Source organism: Danio rerio, chromosome 14 (genome assembly GCF_049306965.1).
Source record: "Danio rerio strain Tuebingen ecotype United States chromosome 14, GRCz12tu, whole genome shotgun sequence".
Taxonomy (NCBI): domain Eukaryota; kingdom Metazoa; phylum Chordata; class Actinopteri; order Cypriniformes; family Danionidae; genus Danio; species Danio rerio.
The window spans coordinates 3,451,706-3,469,139 of record NC_133189.1 but is presented as its reverse complement, the minus strand read 5'-3'; the positions used below and the strand labels follow the sequence as shown (position 1 = coordinate 3,469,139).

At 36.3% G+C, this 17,434-nt stretch overlaps 2 protein-coding genes across 18 annotated transcripts in view; both read left to right on the top strand.

Moving 5' to 3' along the window:
* Nucleotides 1-5,924, top strand: part of bicc2 (bicaudal C homolog 2) — a 52,013-nt gene extending 46,089 nt beyond the window's left edge. For 11 of the 12 annotated variants that reach the window (XM_073921295.1, XM_073921291.1, XM_073921292.1 and 8 more), the window contains 4 exons: nt 884-1,010; nt 1,243-1,388; nt 5,188-5,287; nt 5,396-5,922. In XM_073921295.1, the coding sequence (XP_073777396.1) occupies nt 884-1,010; nt 1,243-1,388; nt 5,188-5,287; nt 5,396-5,523 (501 nt within the window). In that variant the 3' untranslated portion in view covers nt 5,524-5,922. 12 annotated transcript variants of the gene reach the window in all.
* An 8,627-nt stretch (nt 5,925-14,551) lies between these two features.
* The window catches only part of spock1 (SPARC (osteonectin), cwcv and kazal like domains proteoglycan 1), a 294,145-nt gene continuing 291,262 nt past the window's right edge, over nt 14,552-17,434 (top strand). For 3 of the 6 annotated variants that reach the window (XR_012390146.1, XM_073922464.1, XM_021481084.3), the window contains exons 1-2: nt 14,552-14,672; nt 15,040-15,189. Coding sequence is in view for 4 of the 6 variants with exons in the window: in XM_073922464.1 (XP_073778565.1) it covers nt 15,040-15,189 (150 nt within the window). In the remaining 2 variants the exon portion in view is untranslated. The other 3 variants (XR_012390147.1, XM_073922465.1, XM_073922463.1) reach the window with 1 other exon arrangement.

Below are 17,434 nucleotides of genomic sequence, written 5' to 3'. Positions count from 1 at the left end.
TCTCCCCCACACCATTACACCACCACCAGCAGCCTAAACTGTTGATACTAGGCAGGATGGATCCATGCTTATATTTTGTTAACGCCAAATTCTGACCCGACCATCCGAATGTTGCAGCAGAAATGGAGACTCATCAGACCAGGCAACGTTTCCCCAATCTTCTATTGTCCAGTTTTGCTGAGCCTGTGTGAATTGTAGCCTCAGTTTCCTGTTTTTAGCTGACAGGAGGGGCACCCGGTGTAGTCTTCTGCTGCTGTAGCCCATCTGCTTCAAGGCTGGACGTGCTGTGTGTTCAGAGATGCTCTTCTGCAGACTTCAGTTGTAACAAGCGCTTATTTGAGTTACTGTTACCTTTCTATCAGGTGGAACCAGTCTGGCCATTCTCCTCTGACCTCTGGCATCAACAAAGCATTTGCTCCCATAGAACTGTATATTTCTTTTTTTTTCGGGCCATTCTCTGTAAACCCTAGAGATGGTTGTGCATGAAAATCCCAGTAGATCAGCAGTTTCTGAAATACTCAGCCCGTCTGGCACCAACAACCATGCCACGTTCACAGCCACTTAAATCCCCTTTCTTTCCCATTCTGATGCTCAGTTTGAACTGCAGCAGCTCGTCTTGATCATGTCTACATGCCTAAATGCATGAAGATGCTGCCATGTGATTTGAATTTGCGAGCAGTTGGACAGGTGTACCTAATATAGAGGCCGGTTAGTGTAATAATATTGCAAAGTTAGACAGTAATATTGCAAATAATCATTATATTTTTAAACAAGATGAGAATAAAATCATGCACCACCCTACATTTTAATCACATTTCAGTACTCTTTCAATTCAGTGTGCGTCATGAATATGAGAACTTTAACTTTAACATTTGTCTTGTAGTCGTGGAGTGGGAAGGAACACGGCTGGACCGGAAGCGACTCTGAGAACTGGAGAGAAAGACGTGGATCTGCATCTTCATCTCCTCCTCCTTCCTCCTCCTCCTACAGTTTGTCAGCATCCCGATCATGTACGTGTGCTGCTCAACTCCCTAATTACACAGGCCCTGGCATACCTTGTTTAATTAACAGTAACAATTAAATTAGTTTAGCTGCTCATTACGCAATTTCATTCAGCCAGCAGCTTCATTTCAAGGTGAAACAATCACTTATGCCTGTAGAGGTGATCCGGATCCTTCTGGGAAATTAAACCGTCACACCTGCGTTATGAGCGTCTAATTTGTGACCTTTGACCTTTTGCAGCGGATGTCTTTCTGACCGAGGGCGGGGCTACGGTATCCAGACATTTGATTGGCAGGTCTCCCAGTCCCGCCCACGCTGACGATCTTATTGAGTTACTGGCACAGCTGGGGCTGGAGAAATACATCGATATTTTCCAACAACAGGAGGTAAATACACTGCCCACACACACACACACACACGTCCCAGACGGCACACCCACACATACACACCCACACACGCAGCGCTATTGTCTGATTACACACAAACCTGCTGGATCCGAACGCTTCTGAGCACCTTTAGGAATGAGGATGAACTGAAGTATTTTAGTCTCCCTGGCAACAAAGGCACGGCTTAAAAGTTTGAGATTGAACTAGTCAACTGGATTTGTCAAAGTTGGCATCAGCTCTTTGAAAGTTAGCTGCTAGCGAGAAACCTAGATTTCTTTGTGCAGAACTGTTTCTTTTAAACGAAGAGTTGGTTTTTAAAGTGCATCGAAAGAGTTGAGAGACACTTAGTATTACAGTTTTTAAATAAAAAATCTAAACATTCGTAAATCAACATACATTTACTTGCAAATAAATGAAAATATTAGTATTCAGAAATTAATTTAAAAAAGGTCTGGATATCTGTGACTCACTTTATTTTCTTGTAAATAAAAGAAAAAATCAAATATTATTGGTTCAATTATTCATTTTCCTTTGGCTTAGTTACTTATTTATCAGGGTTTGCTACAGCGGAATGAACCGCCAACTATTATGTATACTGTTATGGCTGGGCGATATTGCCAAAAAAATTATCACAAAATCATGTTTCATATAATGCGGTATTGTTAATTATTGAATATTTTTAACAATACATTTAGGAATAATAGGATTTTTAAATGTAAAATTTGATTTACCAACATTACTAAGGCAAATAGGCGACGCAGTGGTGCAGTGGGTAGGACATTCACCTTAAAGCAAAAAGGTCGCTGGTTCGAGCCTCGACTGGGTCAGTTGGCATTTCTGTGTGTAGTTTGCATGTTCTCCACGTGTTGACGTGGGATGCTTAACAATCTTTCAGATGGGAAGCTAGTGGCTGGGATGCACAAGAAAACTTGTGGCTCTGGCAACATCCTCACATCCTTTTTTATTTGCAACCTCCTCACACGCACTCATTTTCACATGTTGTTATTTTGACCTGAAGTGACAAGCGCGAGCATGTGGTTTCCTTCACCATTTTAAATGGGCTTTGCCCTCGTGCCTGGTGTTTTTCATAACCAGGCGATCCTCAACCATTCTTTTAGAGGATGACAAACGGACAAACAATTGCTGCAGCTAAAGTTCATGGAGAAAAGTAAAAAGCATTGCAGTGTTTGGATGCGCTGTGTTTGTCTGAGGTAATTAGTCTGCCGTCATTACTGAAATATTTATATTCCATACAATGTGTGAAGCAGATTGGTTAGTTCTCCCTACATGAATCATGTTGCACTGGCAATATTTGGAAAAGTTCAGATGTTTTTCAACTAGGTGCACCTGGAAAATACACATGTGTCACGTGTACGCAGCTTGCACACCATGTGGTCATCGTGCAAGTCGCATGCCTCCATTGGAAATGACAAACTTACACCCTAAACTTATTGGCACTGCTCCATTTTAGAGCAGTAACCACAATACTGTGAAACTGAGATATTTTTATCCACAGTTATCATAATGTCAGAATCTTATACTGGCTTATGCCTACTAGTCAACTGGATTAGGCAAAGCTGGCATCAGATCTTTGAAATTTAGCAAGAAACTTAGATTTCTTTGTGCAGAACTGTTTCTTTTTTTTTAAACTAAATAACTATGTGCAATGACAGAGTTTTTTTCCTGAGTATTTATGTTTTGTTTTTAAAATACCTAAACATTCTTAAATTAACGTACATTTACTTGCAAGTAAATAAAAATAAGTCAATTGTAAGTGTAGTAATTAAAATAAAAATGATTGAAAATAATGAAAAAGACTAAAACATGTGTCCCACTTTATTTTCTTGTTTTTCTATTAAAATAATTAAAAATAAATAACAAATAAATAAAGTCACATGTGTTGCTCTGGGGTCCGTTCTTCGTACGTGGATTACTCAGTTAGCTGGATTTGGATGTTGACGATTTGACACGATCCAGGATCGTTTCGTTCTTCAAAGCTGATCCGAGAGTTGTTGTCATGGCAACAGTTCTGCTAGGTCAAACCTGATCGGGAGCAGGTTCAATTCATATAAACAGGATTAGATCAGCTCAGTTCAAGCAAAGATAATACAGAAAGTATGTTCCGAATTCTGATATTTTCTTACAGTAGTAGTTATATACACTTGGGAAAATGGTACATATTTTTTAACTATATATATAAAGTTATAGTCATTAATAAAATAAATAAAGTTATACATATTAATAAAACGTATACAATCTGCACTCTCAAAATGAAAGTACAAAGACTGCCATCTGGTGCAAAGAGAAAACTTATTGACATGAACTTTTTAGATCGCTTTAGTACAAATTAATAATAATAGAAATGCACAATATGTGACTTTTTTTAAAGCAATAATACATTTATGTAGTCATAAACATGTTTTGATAGTTAATATGCCGGTGATTTGATGCTTCACAAAAGTTGCAGACACCTTTACCAATATGAAAATGCTTTTGTAAACAACCAGTTATTCTTTACACCGATTAAAAAACGGCTACAATAATAAAGAAAATCTTTTCTAAATGTAGAACTAAATACACTGATTTGCATTGAAATACATGATGAATACTCTTGTCTTGACAAATGAAAGTGTAAAGCCTGCAGCTCACAACAAATGTGGAAAGTTATTGCGTGTCATATTTAACAAGCCGTTTACTGCTAATTTGATGTAATTTTGCTCACATGGATAATTGAATATTAATCAGATGATGTCATTACGCAGCTGTGCCGTCAGCCAATCGTTGCATTGCTGATCATGATTTCGAGGATTGATAGATCTGTCCACAACACACGCAGTGATCTCAGATCAGTTCATCCAGACATTCTAATCTGATTCGCGAACTTGTTTGGAGAACCAAATTAGCGAGAGATCAGTTATCAAGATTAAAAGATCCAGGATCTGCCAAATCATCTTAGATCATTTAAGCGAGGTACGAAGAACGGACCCCAGGTGTGAGATTTTCAGACTTCAACAGAGTGTCAAAATCTTGATGATTCTGTGGGTCTGGCATATCAAATTTGAGCTTTATTTTGTGTTTCCTATTGGATTTAAGTCAGGTGATTGGCTGGGCCATTCCACAGCTTGATTTTCTTTCTCTGAAAGCATCTGAGAGATTCCTCGGCTGTGTTTTGGATCATTGTCTTGCTGAAATGTCCACCCTGGTTTCATCTTCATCCTCCTGCTAATGTAGATGTTGGACTGAAGCAGCTGATATTCATTTACACTGAGGAAGGGCAGAGGGTTGCTGAAGAACTACTGAGAGATTTCAGCTGCTGTCTGGGCTTTCTCTGTCAAACTACACCTTCCTTTCTTCATGTGTTCAATACTTTTTCCCTGTGTCATTTCATTTTATTACACATAACCTAATTTCTAAACTAATTAGATTTGTTTTCTTTGCATATATGGATTTCTTTGGTTGTTACCAACATCCGATGTATGTTGAATTTCAAGTCAACAGCACCTTCAGAAATGTTTTCTGAGAAAAATGGTGACTTGTTCAATACTAATTTACAAGTTATTTTGAATAGTTCTTTAACTCGAAACATAAGGTGAACAGCACAGTGACCTTATATATTTTAAACAGGTATAACTCATATATTCATAACTCCTTTAATATCAACAAAGATGCGTTTCTTTAGAATTATCGGTCTCGATTTATTTATAACTAACACTGTTGTTGGTATTATTTTATATAATTTGGATGAAGCTATCTATTTCCCACCTAAAAGACAGATTAATCATGTTCTCCCATCTGTCAGATCGATTATCAGACGTTCCTCACGCTCTCGGATGAGGATTTGAAGGAAGTGGGTGTGAGCACATTTGGAGCTCGCCGGAAGATGCTTCTCGCCATCGCAGGTCACTTTTATTCGCTGAACAAACCATGCATGAAAATATTCCGACATATGGTGTATAAATCTAAACGCTTGACGCCTTTTTCTTTTGAAACTCTTTCCCTCATATCAGATTTAAGTAAAAAGAGGAAAATTCCAGAAGCGTTTGTTGTGAAGTCCGGATACCTGGAGGGCGGAGCCAGCGGCCGGCTTCCACGAATCATGGACGAGGACGTGGCTGCAAAAAGCAACCGCTGGTGATGAGACATGACTGCAAACACTCCTTTGTTATATCCTATAAGGCACCCGGGGCCAGGCTGTGCTTCCTGTCATGTGGCCCTCAGGGACCAATCAAAGTATGACATGATAGATGATTTCCATATAAGACAGAGAGGACAGATGTGCTGTGACTCTCAGAGGAAACATGCAGAGAAGCGTGACCTTCAGCGTGAACCCACTGGCTGTCCGGCAGCAACACTTAGTATGCAAGTCTGTCTCTCCGACTGTCTCTACCTCCGTTTCTCTGTCTGCCTCTGTTCTATAAGTTTTTCTCTCTTTTTGTGTGATGTTCAAATATGAGAAAGCTTTCAGACTTTGTTGAAACGTCAGTTACACTTCAGATCTTCTATTAAATGAGAAACACTTTGCTTTTATTCACGTTACATAACAGTTGTGGTGCATTGCTTAATTGCTTATTACACACATATACACACACTAGGGTTGGGTATCGTTTGGGGTTATTTCGATACCGGTGCTAAATCGATATTTTAAAACAGTACCGGTGCCTAAACCGATACTTCTGAGCCACAAAATTATATATATTAATAGTAAATATATTTTAATAGAACAATATAAGTAAAGTTTAAAGTAAATGATTTTGCTTACTACCTTGGCAGATTATTTTGTATATTTTAAGAAGAAACTGACTTAATTTTGACTCATTATTTCTGAAAACAAGACCGTATTTTTTGCTGGTCTAGAAAATGCTTCTTAATGTAAGACTTGTTAGATATTTAGACTGATTTCTTTTATCTTTGCCATGATGACAGTAAATAATATTTGAATAGATATTTTTAAGATGCTAGTATTCAGCTTAAAGTGACATTTAAAGGCTTAACCAGGTTAATTAGGGTAATTAGGCAAGTCATTTTATAACAGTGGTTAACAAATATTTATTAAGGGGGCTAATAATATAGACCTTAAAATGTTTTTTTTTAAAGAAAATGTATTCTAGCTGAAATAAAACAAATAAGACTTTCTTCAGAAAAACTATATATTATAGGAAATACTGTGAAAAGTTTCTTGCTTTGTTAATCATTGTTTGGCAAATCTAAAAAGTGCTAAAGATTTTGACTTCAACTGTATTTTATATTTAATTATTATATCTTATTACTTATTTTGCTGCATTACTTAATTATTAGTTAGGTTAAAGTAAGAAAGAAATAAGTAACAGATTTAAATGTGTACTAAAATAGGGTTTTGTACACCAATAATCTAATAATACATGCATTTTTGTTTACAGCTTCATGTGCAAAATCATAATTTAGAGTGGACACAAGTCCAGTCTATCAAAAATCCAGATATCCATCAATAACAATTAAAATAAAAACATCAAATATTTAATTGCTATAAGCATGCTTTTATCAAATTATTTACTTTAACCTAACTAATAATTAAGAAATGCAGCATAATAAGTAATAAGATATAAGAAATAAATATAAAATACAGTTGAAGTCAAAATCATTAGGACTTTTTATATTTCCCAAACAATGATTAACAAAGCAAGAAACTTTTTTACAGTATTTCCTATAATATATTGTTTTTCTGAAGACAGTTTCATTTGTTTTATTTCAGCTAGAATACATTTTCTTTTAAAAAAACATTTTAAGGTCAATATTATTAGCCCCCTTAAGCAATATTTGTTAACCACTGTTATAAAATTACTTGCCTAATTACCCTAATTAACCAATTTAAGCCTATAAATGTCACTTTAAGCTGAATACTAGCATCTTAAAAATATCTAGTCAAATATTATTTACTGTCATCACGGCAAAGATAAAAGAAGTCAGTTATTAGAAATGAGTTATTAAAACTATTATTTAAAAAACGTGCTGTTATTAATAGTAAATATATTTTAATGGAACAATGTAATTAAAGTTTAAAGTAAATGATTTTACTTTACCCTGCTGGCAGATTATTTTGCATATTTTAAGAAGAAACTGACTTAATTTTGACTCACTATTTCTAAAAAAAACAAGACCGTACTTTTTGCTGGTCTAGAAAATGCTTCTTAATGTAAGAATTGTTAGATATTTGGACTAGAAACAAGAATTTTTTTTGTGATAAAATAATAATAAAAAATAACAATTAAACAATTAGAAAGAAATAAGTATAAAATTGGTTAAATTTAATAATATTTAACAGATTTAAATTTGTACTAAAATAGGGTTTTGTACACCAATAATCTAATAATACATGCATTTTTGTTTACAGCTTTATGTGCACAAGTCCAGTCTATCAAAAATCCTGATATCCATAACCAATAATTAAAATACAAACAACAAATATTTAATTGCTATAAGCATGCTTTTATTAAATTATAAATATTTACTTTAACCTAACTGATAATTAAGAAATGCAGCATAATAAGTAATAAGATATAATAATTAAATATAAAATACAGTTGTATCAAAATCATTAGCACTTTTTATATTTCCCAAACAATGATTAACAAAGCAAGAAACTTTCCACAGTATTTCCTATAATATATAATAATATATAGTTTTTTCTGAAAGCCTTATTTGTTTTATTTTGGCTAAAATACAGTTTTTAAAAAATCATTTTAAGGTCAATATTATTAGCCCCTTAAGCAACATCTGTTTTCTATAGTCTACTAAACAAACCACTGTTATAAAATGACTTGCCTAATTGCTCTAATTAACCTAGTTAAGACTTTAAATGTCACTTTAAGCTGAATACTAGCATCTTAAAAAAAATTCTAGTTAAATATTATTTACTGTCATCATGGCAAAGATAAAATAAATCAGTTATAAATTAGAAATGAGTTATTAAAACTATTATGTTTAAAAATGTGCTGAAAAATTCTCTGTTAAACAGAAATTGGAGAAAGTTATACTGTACAGGGGGCTCATAATTCAAGAAGGCTAATAATTCTGACTTCAACTGTACGTAGTAGGAAAGGCACAACACCTTTATCCAATAGGGGGCGACCTGTCACTGTGTGTGCCTGTATGAGAGCTTTAAGTTTGTGCATTGAAAGACTTTCTTGGAATAATTTTTTCCTGGAAAATGAACAAATGATGTAATTTCATAGCCTTGAAAATTACCAGCCCCGCACAGCTCCTTGTTAAATAAATATATTGTGTGCTAAATGAATAATTAGCTGCTTTTATTCAGCAGAGAAAAATATGAAACGGCTCTCAATATTTTTGTCGTTTCACCCCAGCGCACAAGCCAAAGTTTTCAATTAAAATTATCTGTTCTGAGTGTGCTCAGCGTTTGCCTCATTTACACTTTAATGCATCTCTCATATGCATGTCATTCAGACGGATTTCGGGAATACATCATGCGGATTTTAGCTGTGTCAATATCTGGGGCTCTGGCTGATGGGAATTTCCACACTCTGAAAGAGTAAAATGTTAACAGCACATAATCAGAAACCGCATTGACCTGCATTACCCACGGTAAAATATTGCCACTCAACATTAACAGCATTAAGCCAATGGAGTGGAACCAAATAAATGAAACACGCAAACCAACAACGCACACACTCACACACACACACACACACCTTCATATACAAGACTACCTGCCAGTGAGAAACTGTTGCTGCACACAGAGCATGATGGATGTCTATAGCGTTTGCTTCATGTCTTGTGCCTTGTAGCTAGAAGTTCAGTGTTTTAATGGTGATTAATCAGCCATCGCATAGTTAGAACTGTCTACTTTTAATCTAGGATGTCTGTGGGGTCTTACATTACAAAAACAGAATTTTAGGTCATAAAAGTATTAAATTCACCCTTAATTAATTTTAAACAGGTCTTAACTTTCCCATGTTCATGGTAAATCGAGACAAAATCCATCCAATCACCAATAATACATCTCAATTCATTAACTTTTATTCATTTATTAGTTATTTACCATGTTAATATGGTTTTAATTTCTTGCTTAAAATAACATTTGTTTAAAATGTTATTGTGTTTATAGGTACCTGTTGAGGACACTGACCTAGACAGAATTAATAAAATAATAATAATAATATTATGAATAACTAAATACACACACACACACACACACACACACACACACACACACACACATATATATATATATATATATATATATATATATATATATATATATATATATATATATATATATATATATATATATATATATATATATATATATATATATATATATATATATATACACACATACACACTAACCGGTCACTTTATTAGGTACACCTAAGTAATACCAGGTTGGACCATTTTGTCTTCAGAACTGCCTTAATTCAGTTTTAAGTCCCCAGGAGGATATAAAAACAAGTATATATGTATGCGTACACATGGATATATCTTTATGTATACATATCTATATGTAAATAAATAAACTTTTATAGATAGTAGATTTGGGCAACGCAGTGGTGCAGTAGGTAGTGCTGTCGCTTCAAAGCAAGAAGGTCGCTGGTTCAAGCCACGGCTGGGTCAGTTGGCATTTCTGTGTGGAGTTTGCATGTTCTCCCTGCGTTCGTGTGGGTTTCCTCCAAGTGCTCTGGTACATGTGGTACAGGTGATTTGGGTAGGCTAAATTGTGCATGGTGTATGAGTGGGAATGAGTGTGTATGGATGTTTCCCAGTGTTGGGTTGTGGCTGGAAGGGCATCCGCTACGTAAAACATATGCTGGATAAGTTGGCGGTTCATTCTGCTGTGGCAACCCTAGATTAATAATGGGACTAAGCTGAAAAGAAAATGAATGAATAATAGTAGATTTGCCAGATCATGTATACTCACAGGCCAGTTTATTAGGTACACCTTATTGGAACCAGGTTGGACCCACTTTTTCCTTCAGAACTGCCTTAATCCTTCATGGCATAGTTTTAACAATATACTGGAAATATTCCTCTGAGGTTTTGTTCTAATTTGACATGATAGCATCATGCAGTTGCTGCATGAAGGCTGCACACCCATAATGCGAATCCCCCCTTCCACCACATCCCAAAGGTGCTCTATTGGATTGAGTTCTGGTGACTGTGGAGGCCATTTAAGTACAGTGAACTCATTGTCATGTTCAAGAAACCAGTCTGAGATGATTCACACTGTATGACATCAGAAGATGGGTACACCGTGGTCATAAAGGGATGCACATGGTCAGCAACAATACTCAGATAGGCCGTGGTGTTGATACGATGCTCAATTGGTACTAATAAGCCCAAAGTGCGCCGAAGAATATCCCTTATTGTCTTGACCATGTCTTCATGCCTAAATGCATTGAGATGTGATTGGCTGATTAAAAATTTTGCATTAATGAGCAGTTGGACAGGTGTACCTAATAAAGTGGCCGGTATATACAACCGGAGTTTGCATGTTTTGAGACATTATTTAAAATATGTGGCTAGGAAACAAACTAATTTAAATTTTGTTGATGGGGCAAGTAAAATATGTTCTACGCTGAGTGTTTAGCCTTGTATAAGTCTAAAATTGAATTCACAATGGTCTTTAAAAGTGTTGAATTTGACTCGCGGATGCTCTGTAGTCTGCCACCAGCACAAATATTTAACCATTGAGTCACACCGGGTCAACATGACTCTACATTAAAGTCACTTTCAGTTCCTGTGACTTCGCTGTAGATGCATTAATGCACACAGAACTGTGACTCCGCTGATAAAGCATGATGCACCAAGGGCATTAGTTCCATTTCAATGCATCTAGTGATAAACTGTTACATTAAGTAGTTTAAAACGTCTGCCGTAATGCATTAATGTGGACCTCTCTAAAGGTGTCTTTACACAATTGAGTCAAAGCTGTTATATATCGAGGCTGCATAAAAGCAGAATCCTGACCCACCTACATGTAGTGTCAGACTCTGATGCTGTTTGGCTTATCAGTAATACAGTTTCATTTTAATTTCATTATTATTATCAATGTTTGTTTTGTGTGTCACTTCATTTTCTTTCCTTTTTTTCTCTCTAGAATGACTTTTAGGCTGTTGCAACTTGTGATTGGATCTTAACATTAGTGTATTTATATGTATGAACATGCATCTTATGTAACAAAAATGTAAATGAGAGCTAGTATTTCAACCTAGTAAGACTTTATGATTTTATTTCTTAGGTATACATGTTAAGCCTATTTTCACAATGCAATTACATACACACACTTGAAGACATGGTTTACGGGGACACTTCTTAGGTGTTATATGTTTAATTCTGTAAGACTGCTTTATTTTATTTTCAAAAGAATGCTTTAAGTGTGAGTTTTAAGGAGTTGAATTGCAGGGACATGAAGTGTGACCCTGTAAACCACCTTAATAGAGTGCAACTAGTTCATACCCATGTCATTATACAACTTTGTGTCCCTGTAAACCTCTTGTTGTGCAACCTACAGTATGTGTATTAAGTTTACGATTCAGGTTTAATAAAATAAATGCCTACAGATATGCTGAGGTAGACCCCTCTGATATAATTCAATTATGTTATTCTCTGTTAAAATAAGGTAAATCTGAATATAAATCTTTCCCAAGTTTGAATAAATTACCAGAAATGAATTCTTAGATAAATCAGAAAATACAATGGATTTGATTAGAATAGAAATGTAAAGATTGGGAAAAACTTGACATATTTATTTAACATATTCATTCACAAATGGACACAAATCTCATTTTAGATTTAATTCTGTTTTAGAAGTAAAATAAATAACTAAATAAATAACCTTAAGATAATTTCACAAGATTAATATACCTGTAGAATGTATTATACTGGGTTACACGCATACAGTAGTCAACATTTAAAGTACACTCACCGGCCACTTTATTAGGTATACCATGCAAGTACCAGGTTGGACCCCGTTTTTGCTCTCAGAACTGCCTTAATCCTTCATGGCATAGATTCAAGAAGATACTGGAAATATTCCTCAGAGATTTTGCTCCATATTGACATGATAGCACCACGCAGTTGCTGCAGATTTGTCGGCTGCACATCCATGATGCAAATCTCCCGTTCCACCACATCTCAAAGGTGCTCTCTTGGATTGAGTTCTAGTCAGTGTGGAGGCCATTTAGGTACTGTGAACTCATTCTCATGTTTAAGAAACCCAGTCTGAGATGATTTTCGCTTTTTGACATGGTGCGTTTTCCTGCTGGAAGTAGCCATCAGAAGATGGAGACACTGTGGTCATAAAGGGATGGACATGGTCAGCAACAATACTCAGGTAGGTTGTGGCGTTGACATGATGATCAATTGGTACTAATGGGCCCAAAGTGTGCAAAGAAAATGCCCTCACACCATGACACCATCACCAGCCAAAGCCATTGATACTGAAATTGATATTGAAATGGAGACTCATCAGACCAGGTAACATTTCTCCAATCTTCTATTGTCCAGTTTTGGTGAGCCTGTGTGAATTGTAGCCTCATTTTCCTGTTTTTAGCTGACAGGAGCGGCACCAGGTGTGGTCTTCTGCTGCTGTAGCCCATCTGCTTCAAGGTTGGACGTGTTGTGTGTTCAGAGATGATCTTCTGCATACCTCAGTTGTAACGAGCGCTTATTTGAGTTACTTTTACCTTTCTATTAGCTGGAACCAGTCAGGCCATTCTCCTCTGACCTCATCAACAAGGCATTTGCGCCCACAGAACTGCCACTCACTGGATATTACCTTTTCATTTTCGAATCATTCTCTGTAAACCCCATAAATGGTTGTGTGTGGAAAATCCCAGCAGATCAGCAATTTCTGAAATACTCAGACCAGCCCGTCTGGCAACAACAACCATGCCAGGTTCAAAGTCACTTAGATCCCCTTTCTTCCCCATTCTGATGCTCGGTTTGAACTGCAGCAGATGGTCTTGACCATGTTTACATTCCTAAATGCATTGAAATGCTGCCATGTGATTGGCTGATTAGAAATTTGCGTTAAAGAACAGTTGGACAGGTGTACCTAACAAAGAGGCCAGTAAGTGTAGATGAAAAAAATTGATTAAGACAAAATGAAGACAAGAATGGGTGTTTAATCTGCTTTAAATGTTAACTATTGTGTGTGTGTGTGTGTGTGTGTGTGTGTGTGTGTTAAACAAACTGTAATAACATTAATAACACTCCTTTCAGACTGTGAACTCTTCAAGGACGAGCACGTGCGTATTCTTTTCATCACTATTATATTATGCTGTATTTTACAGCACTTTATTTGTTCGTATTGGTCTCTCGCTATGTGCAATGAGTCTCACAACGTTATTCCTGCCATATAATGTCTTCATAAATGCAATTATGCCGCCTTTGCAGCATTTAAAAGCATGTCTAGACTCATATTTGTGGCGTGTACACATCTCAACCGACTTCTTATGTGCAATGTAAAGAGGCGTTGCGTGTGTGGTGCTGAACGGACAGCTCCCCCTCCCCACACACACAGGTCCTGAACCACTGCACTACACACACAGAGAGAGAACACCTTACAAATATGCTTCCTCCGCGCTATGTTTACTAATGAAGTTAATCTATTGACTTATTTATTCCGTTTAATTAAAAATGAGCCGATATTCCCATCAGTCTCCCCCTGCAGCTGAAATCACCGCAGTGGACAGCCGGCAGTTTAGAGCCATTACAGGCTGATTCCAAATGAAAACCGGGGCTGCTTTTAATTTGTTAGGAGTGATCAGGGGGAGTGAGGGCCCGGTATTGATTCCCTCCGCACCGCACAGGATGTTTTACAGCTTAAAGTCAACACCTGCGTATCACCTCCAGCACACCGTTTATCCCCCAGTGAATGCACCACCACTCCCTTTGTTCTGAGTGGAAAAAGTGTGTGTGATGCGAGCGAAAGCAAAACTACAAGCTCAGGTTATAATAGACATCTAAAATCATAAATAAACTTCGCTTGTGCTTTGGTTTGTTTAGTTAACTTACGTCATGTGATCAAATATATATATAAACAGTTATTTCGTCACTTGAAAAGGAGAGGGAGAGAGAAATCGAGGGAAGTGGGCGGAGTTACGGTTGAGAGTGGGCGGACACGCGCACCGTTCCATTACACGGCTCCGTTTCTCCCGGTCGCGCTCAGTGCAGCAGGATCTGAGGAAACTCTCGGTACTCTCCCGTGTCTCGGATACTTTACGGTCCCACAGACGGAGCTCCAATCACTCGTTCCGTTTGGAACCGAGGACTCTCCCACGTTTTAAGGTGAGTGAAGCAAACAAACAGTCGAAGCTAATTAAAGCAGACGCCAGCTCGTGCCCGAGGAGAGTGGCCGTTAAAGTCCGTTATTATTATTCGCTTGTTGTCAGTCAGCCTCAGGATTTTCTCCTCGGGGACGATTAATTATATCAGATAAACATATTCAGCGGATTTATAATCCAGAAATAATCCTCACCCTGTGCCCGTGACGCTTTGGAGTTGTTTATTGGATAAGAACTAACGTGAGCTTTTTAATATTTAATATTATTGGGCGTGTTTAAACGGAAGTCGTCTCGAAAGGGTTGTTGGCGTCTTTACCTCAGGTGCCCTGTCTGTCTAATTTTACCCGCTGTCCTCTCTCTGTCTTTCTCAGATGATGTTGAGTCTAGGTTTGTTCGTATCTCTGGTGGGTTTGACGGTGTCCGTTACCGGCAGCAGTGACGGGAACCCGCTGGACAATGATAAGTGGATGAGCACCGTGTCCCAGTACGACAAGAGCAAATACTGGAACAAATTCCGCGACGTGAGTTTTGCACTCTTTTCTTTTGCTGCTGGGACGCAATGTGTGTGTGTGTGTGTGGCAGATTTTAGCTTTCTTCATAAGGACCAAATGTTCCCTCAAAGGTCTGTAGTCATTTTAATTAGCTTCATTTAGCATAAAAAGTCAGAGGAAGGTCTTTGTTTTGTTAGCCTCCTTGGGAGTTCCCTAAGTATCCTCTGAAGAACACCAAAAGCTGCATGGAGCTTCTTTTGTTGCCTTTCCCATGAGATAAAAGCTTCATTAAATAATGTATTCATTAAAAATATAACATCTTAAAAGGTATAATTTAGTGTTAGTAGTTAATTAGTCTTTATAATACCTCAATGGATATATTCATGAGCTTGTATGTGGCTGTTTTTTTATTAATTTAGTGTTCATATACTATATAATTGAGGTAAATATGGTCTTATATTCGCACATTCTGACTTTCTCCTTAGTAATATTATTTCAGAAAAGTATTCTTTGCAAATTCTGAAAAAGGAAATCGTTAGCAGCCGATGACTGTTAAAGTACAACATTGTTTACAGTCATTTGAATAGAGCTAATGTTGTTTCAAAGTCACAATTACATGAGATTTCAGGTTGAATATTTAAAGTAGCATTGTAAACAGCATGGAGTTAAAACGAATAAATGAATGTGTGAATATAAACCAACTTTACCTCAATCCATTCCACATATGATCAGTGCATCTATAATTATAGTACATGATGCCTTAAAGTTATTTTAGAAATAATGCTGAAAAAATGGCAACACATTTGAGCTCTTCCAGCGTTATGGATGTGACATTTACAGTAAAATCTCAAAACATAAATTCACAGAGAAAGTATTTGTTAATATTTATATTCAAACATCTGTTTATAGTTTTCAAAACAACTAACCAAAGAAGTATGGGATCAGAAAGATGTCTGCGAGTTTACAGTATACAACAGACTTTGTAGAAATTCTGTGAATTCAACTGCACAACCCGAAATAAATAATGCTTATCAAAAGGAAAAGAGATGGTTCACTATAGAACCAAAATGATTGATTTTAGTTTATTTGACATGTTTTGCATTAAGAGGAAAAAGCTCCGTTATGGATGTGACCGATGTGGAACTTTTGGTAAATCAAATATAGTTGTTTGAAAACATTAACAGAGACATTTTTGAGCATTTTAAAGCACTGTAAAATACTTGCTTGCACAAAAAAAAATGCAGAAACGGTTTGACAAAGGTTGACATTTGCATGGAATTGCTCACTTCAGAATTTAAAGTTATTGGTATTAAGTTGTTTATTTATTTATTTATTTATTTATTTATTTATTTATTTATTTATTTATTTATTTATTACCATTGTCATAATACCCTTAAAATTATAGTTCACCAAAACATCAATATTTCATGATAATTTATCTAATCTTAGGTAATTTAGCATTTTTTTATTTATTTTTTTTTACAAAATGGATGCCAGTTGCTCCTAATGATACTTTGAGATCTTAAATATGTGAAACAGTTAATCTGTGCAAAAAGCTAAACATAATTATTAACACTAATCCGCACACAGCCCTGAGAGCATTCACAAAAGTCACAAGCTTACTGTTGTGTAATGATTGTATGGGACTCAAGTAAACTTTTGTTTATCGCGGAAGCTGTAACCTTTATTAAAGTTGTAAACAAATAGTAACAGCTTGTGTGTGAGTTTGCACACGTGCACAGCATTATGAATCACTCCATACCATTGTGAATGAGCTCAAAATCTATATTGTTCTGCTAAAGAAACAAACTCTGAAGATCAAGAGTTTCAAGAGCACATTTTTATTTTATGGTGAAATATTGCCTTAAATATAGAGAAATTTGATGTTTAGATAGTTTAGCTCATTTTTAAACAAGCACAATTGACTCCTAAATCCAGAATATTCCATTACAGTTGTGGTTTCTCCCAAAAGTTGCCATACTGACTTTAATAATGTGCATAGTTTTAGTATGCAGTCAAAGTAAGCCAATTGGGATGCAGCGTGTGTGTGGTCTTGTACACGTGTTGTGTAATCCGCAATGGAGAGATTGAGATCTCGAAATGAAGCACCTGTCTATAAGTTCAGAGGGTCTCAGCTGTGGGATCTAGATGAGAGTGGGATCGGAGGCTCTTTATATGGATGAAGTGATTGCAGGAGGTGAAGATGAAGAGTCTCTTCATGCCTCTCAGTCCTTCTCTCTTTCGCTATGCATCTCTCTTTCCTCTCGTTCTTTTT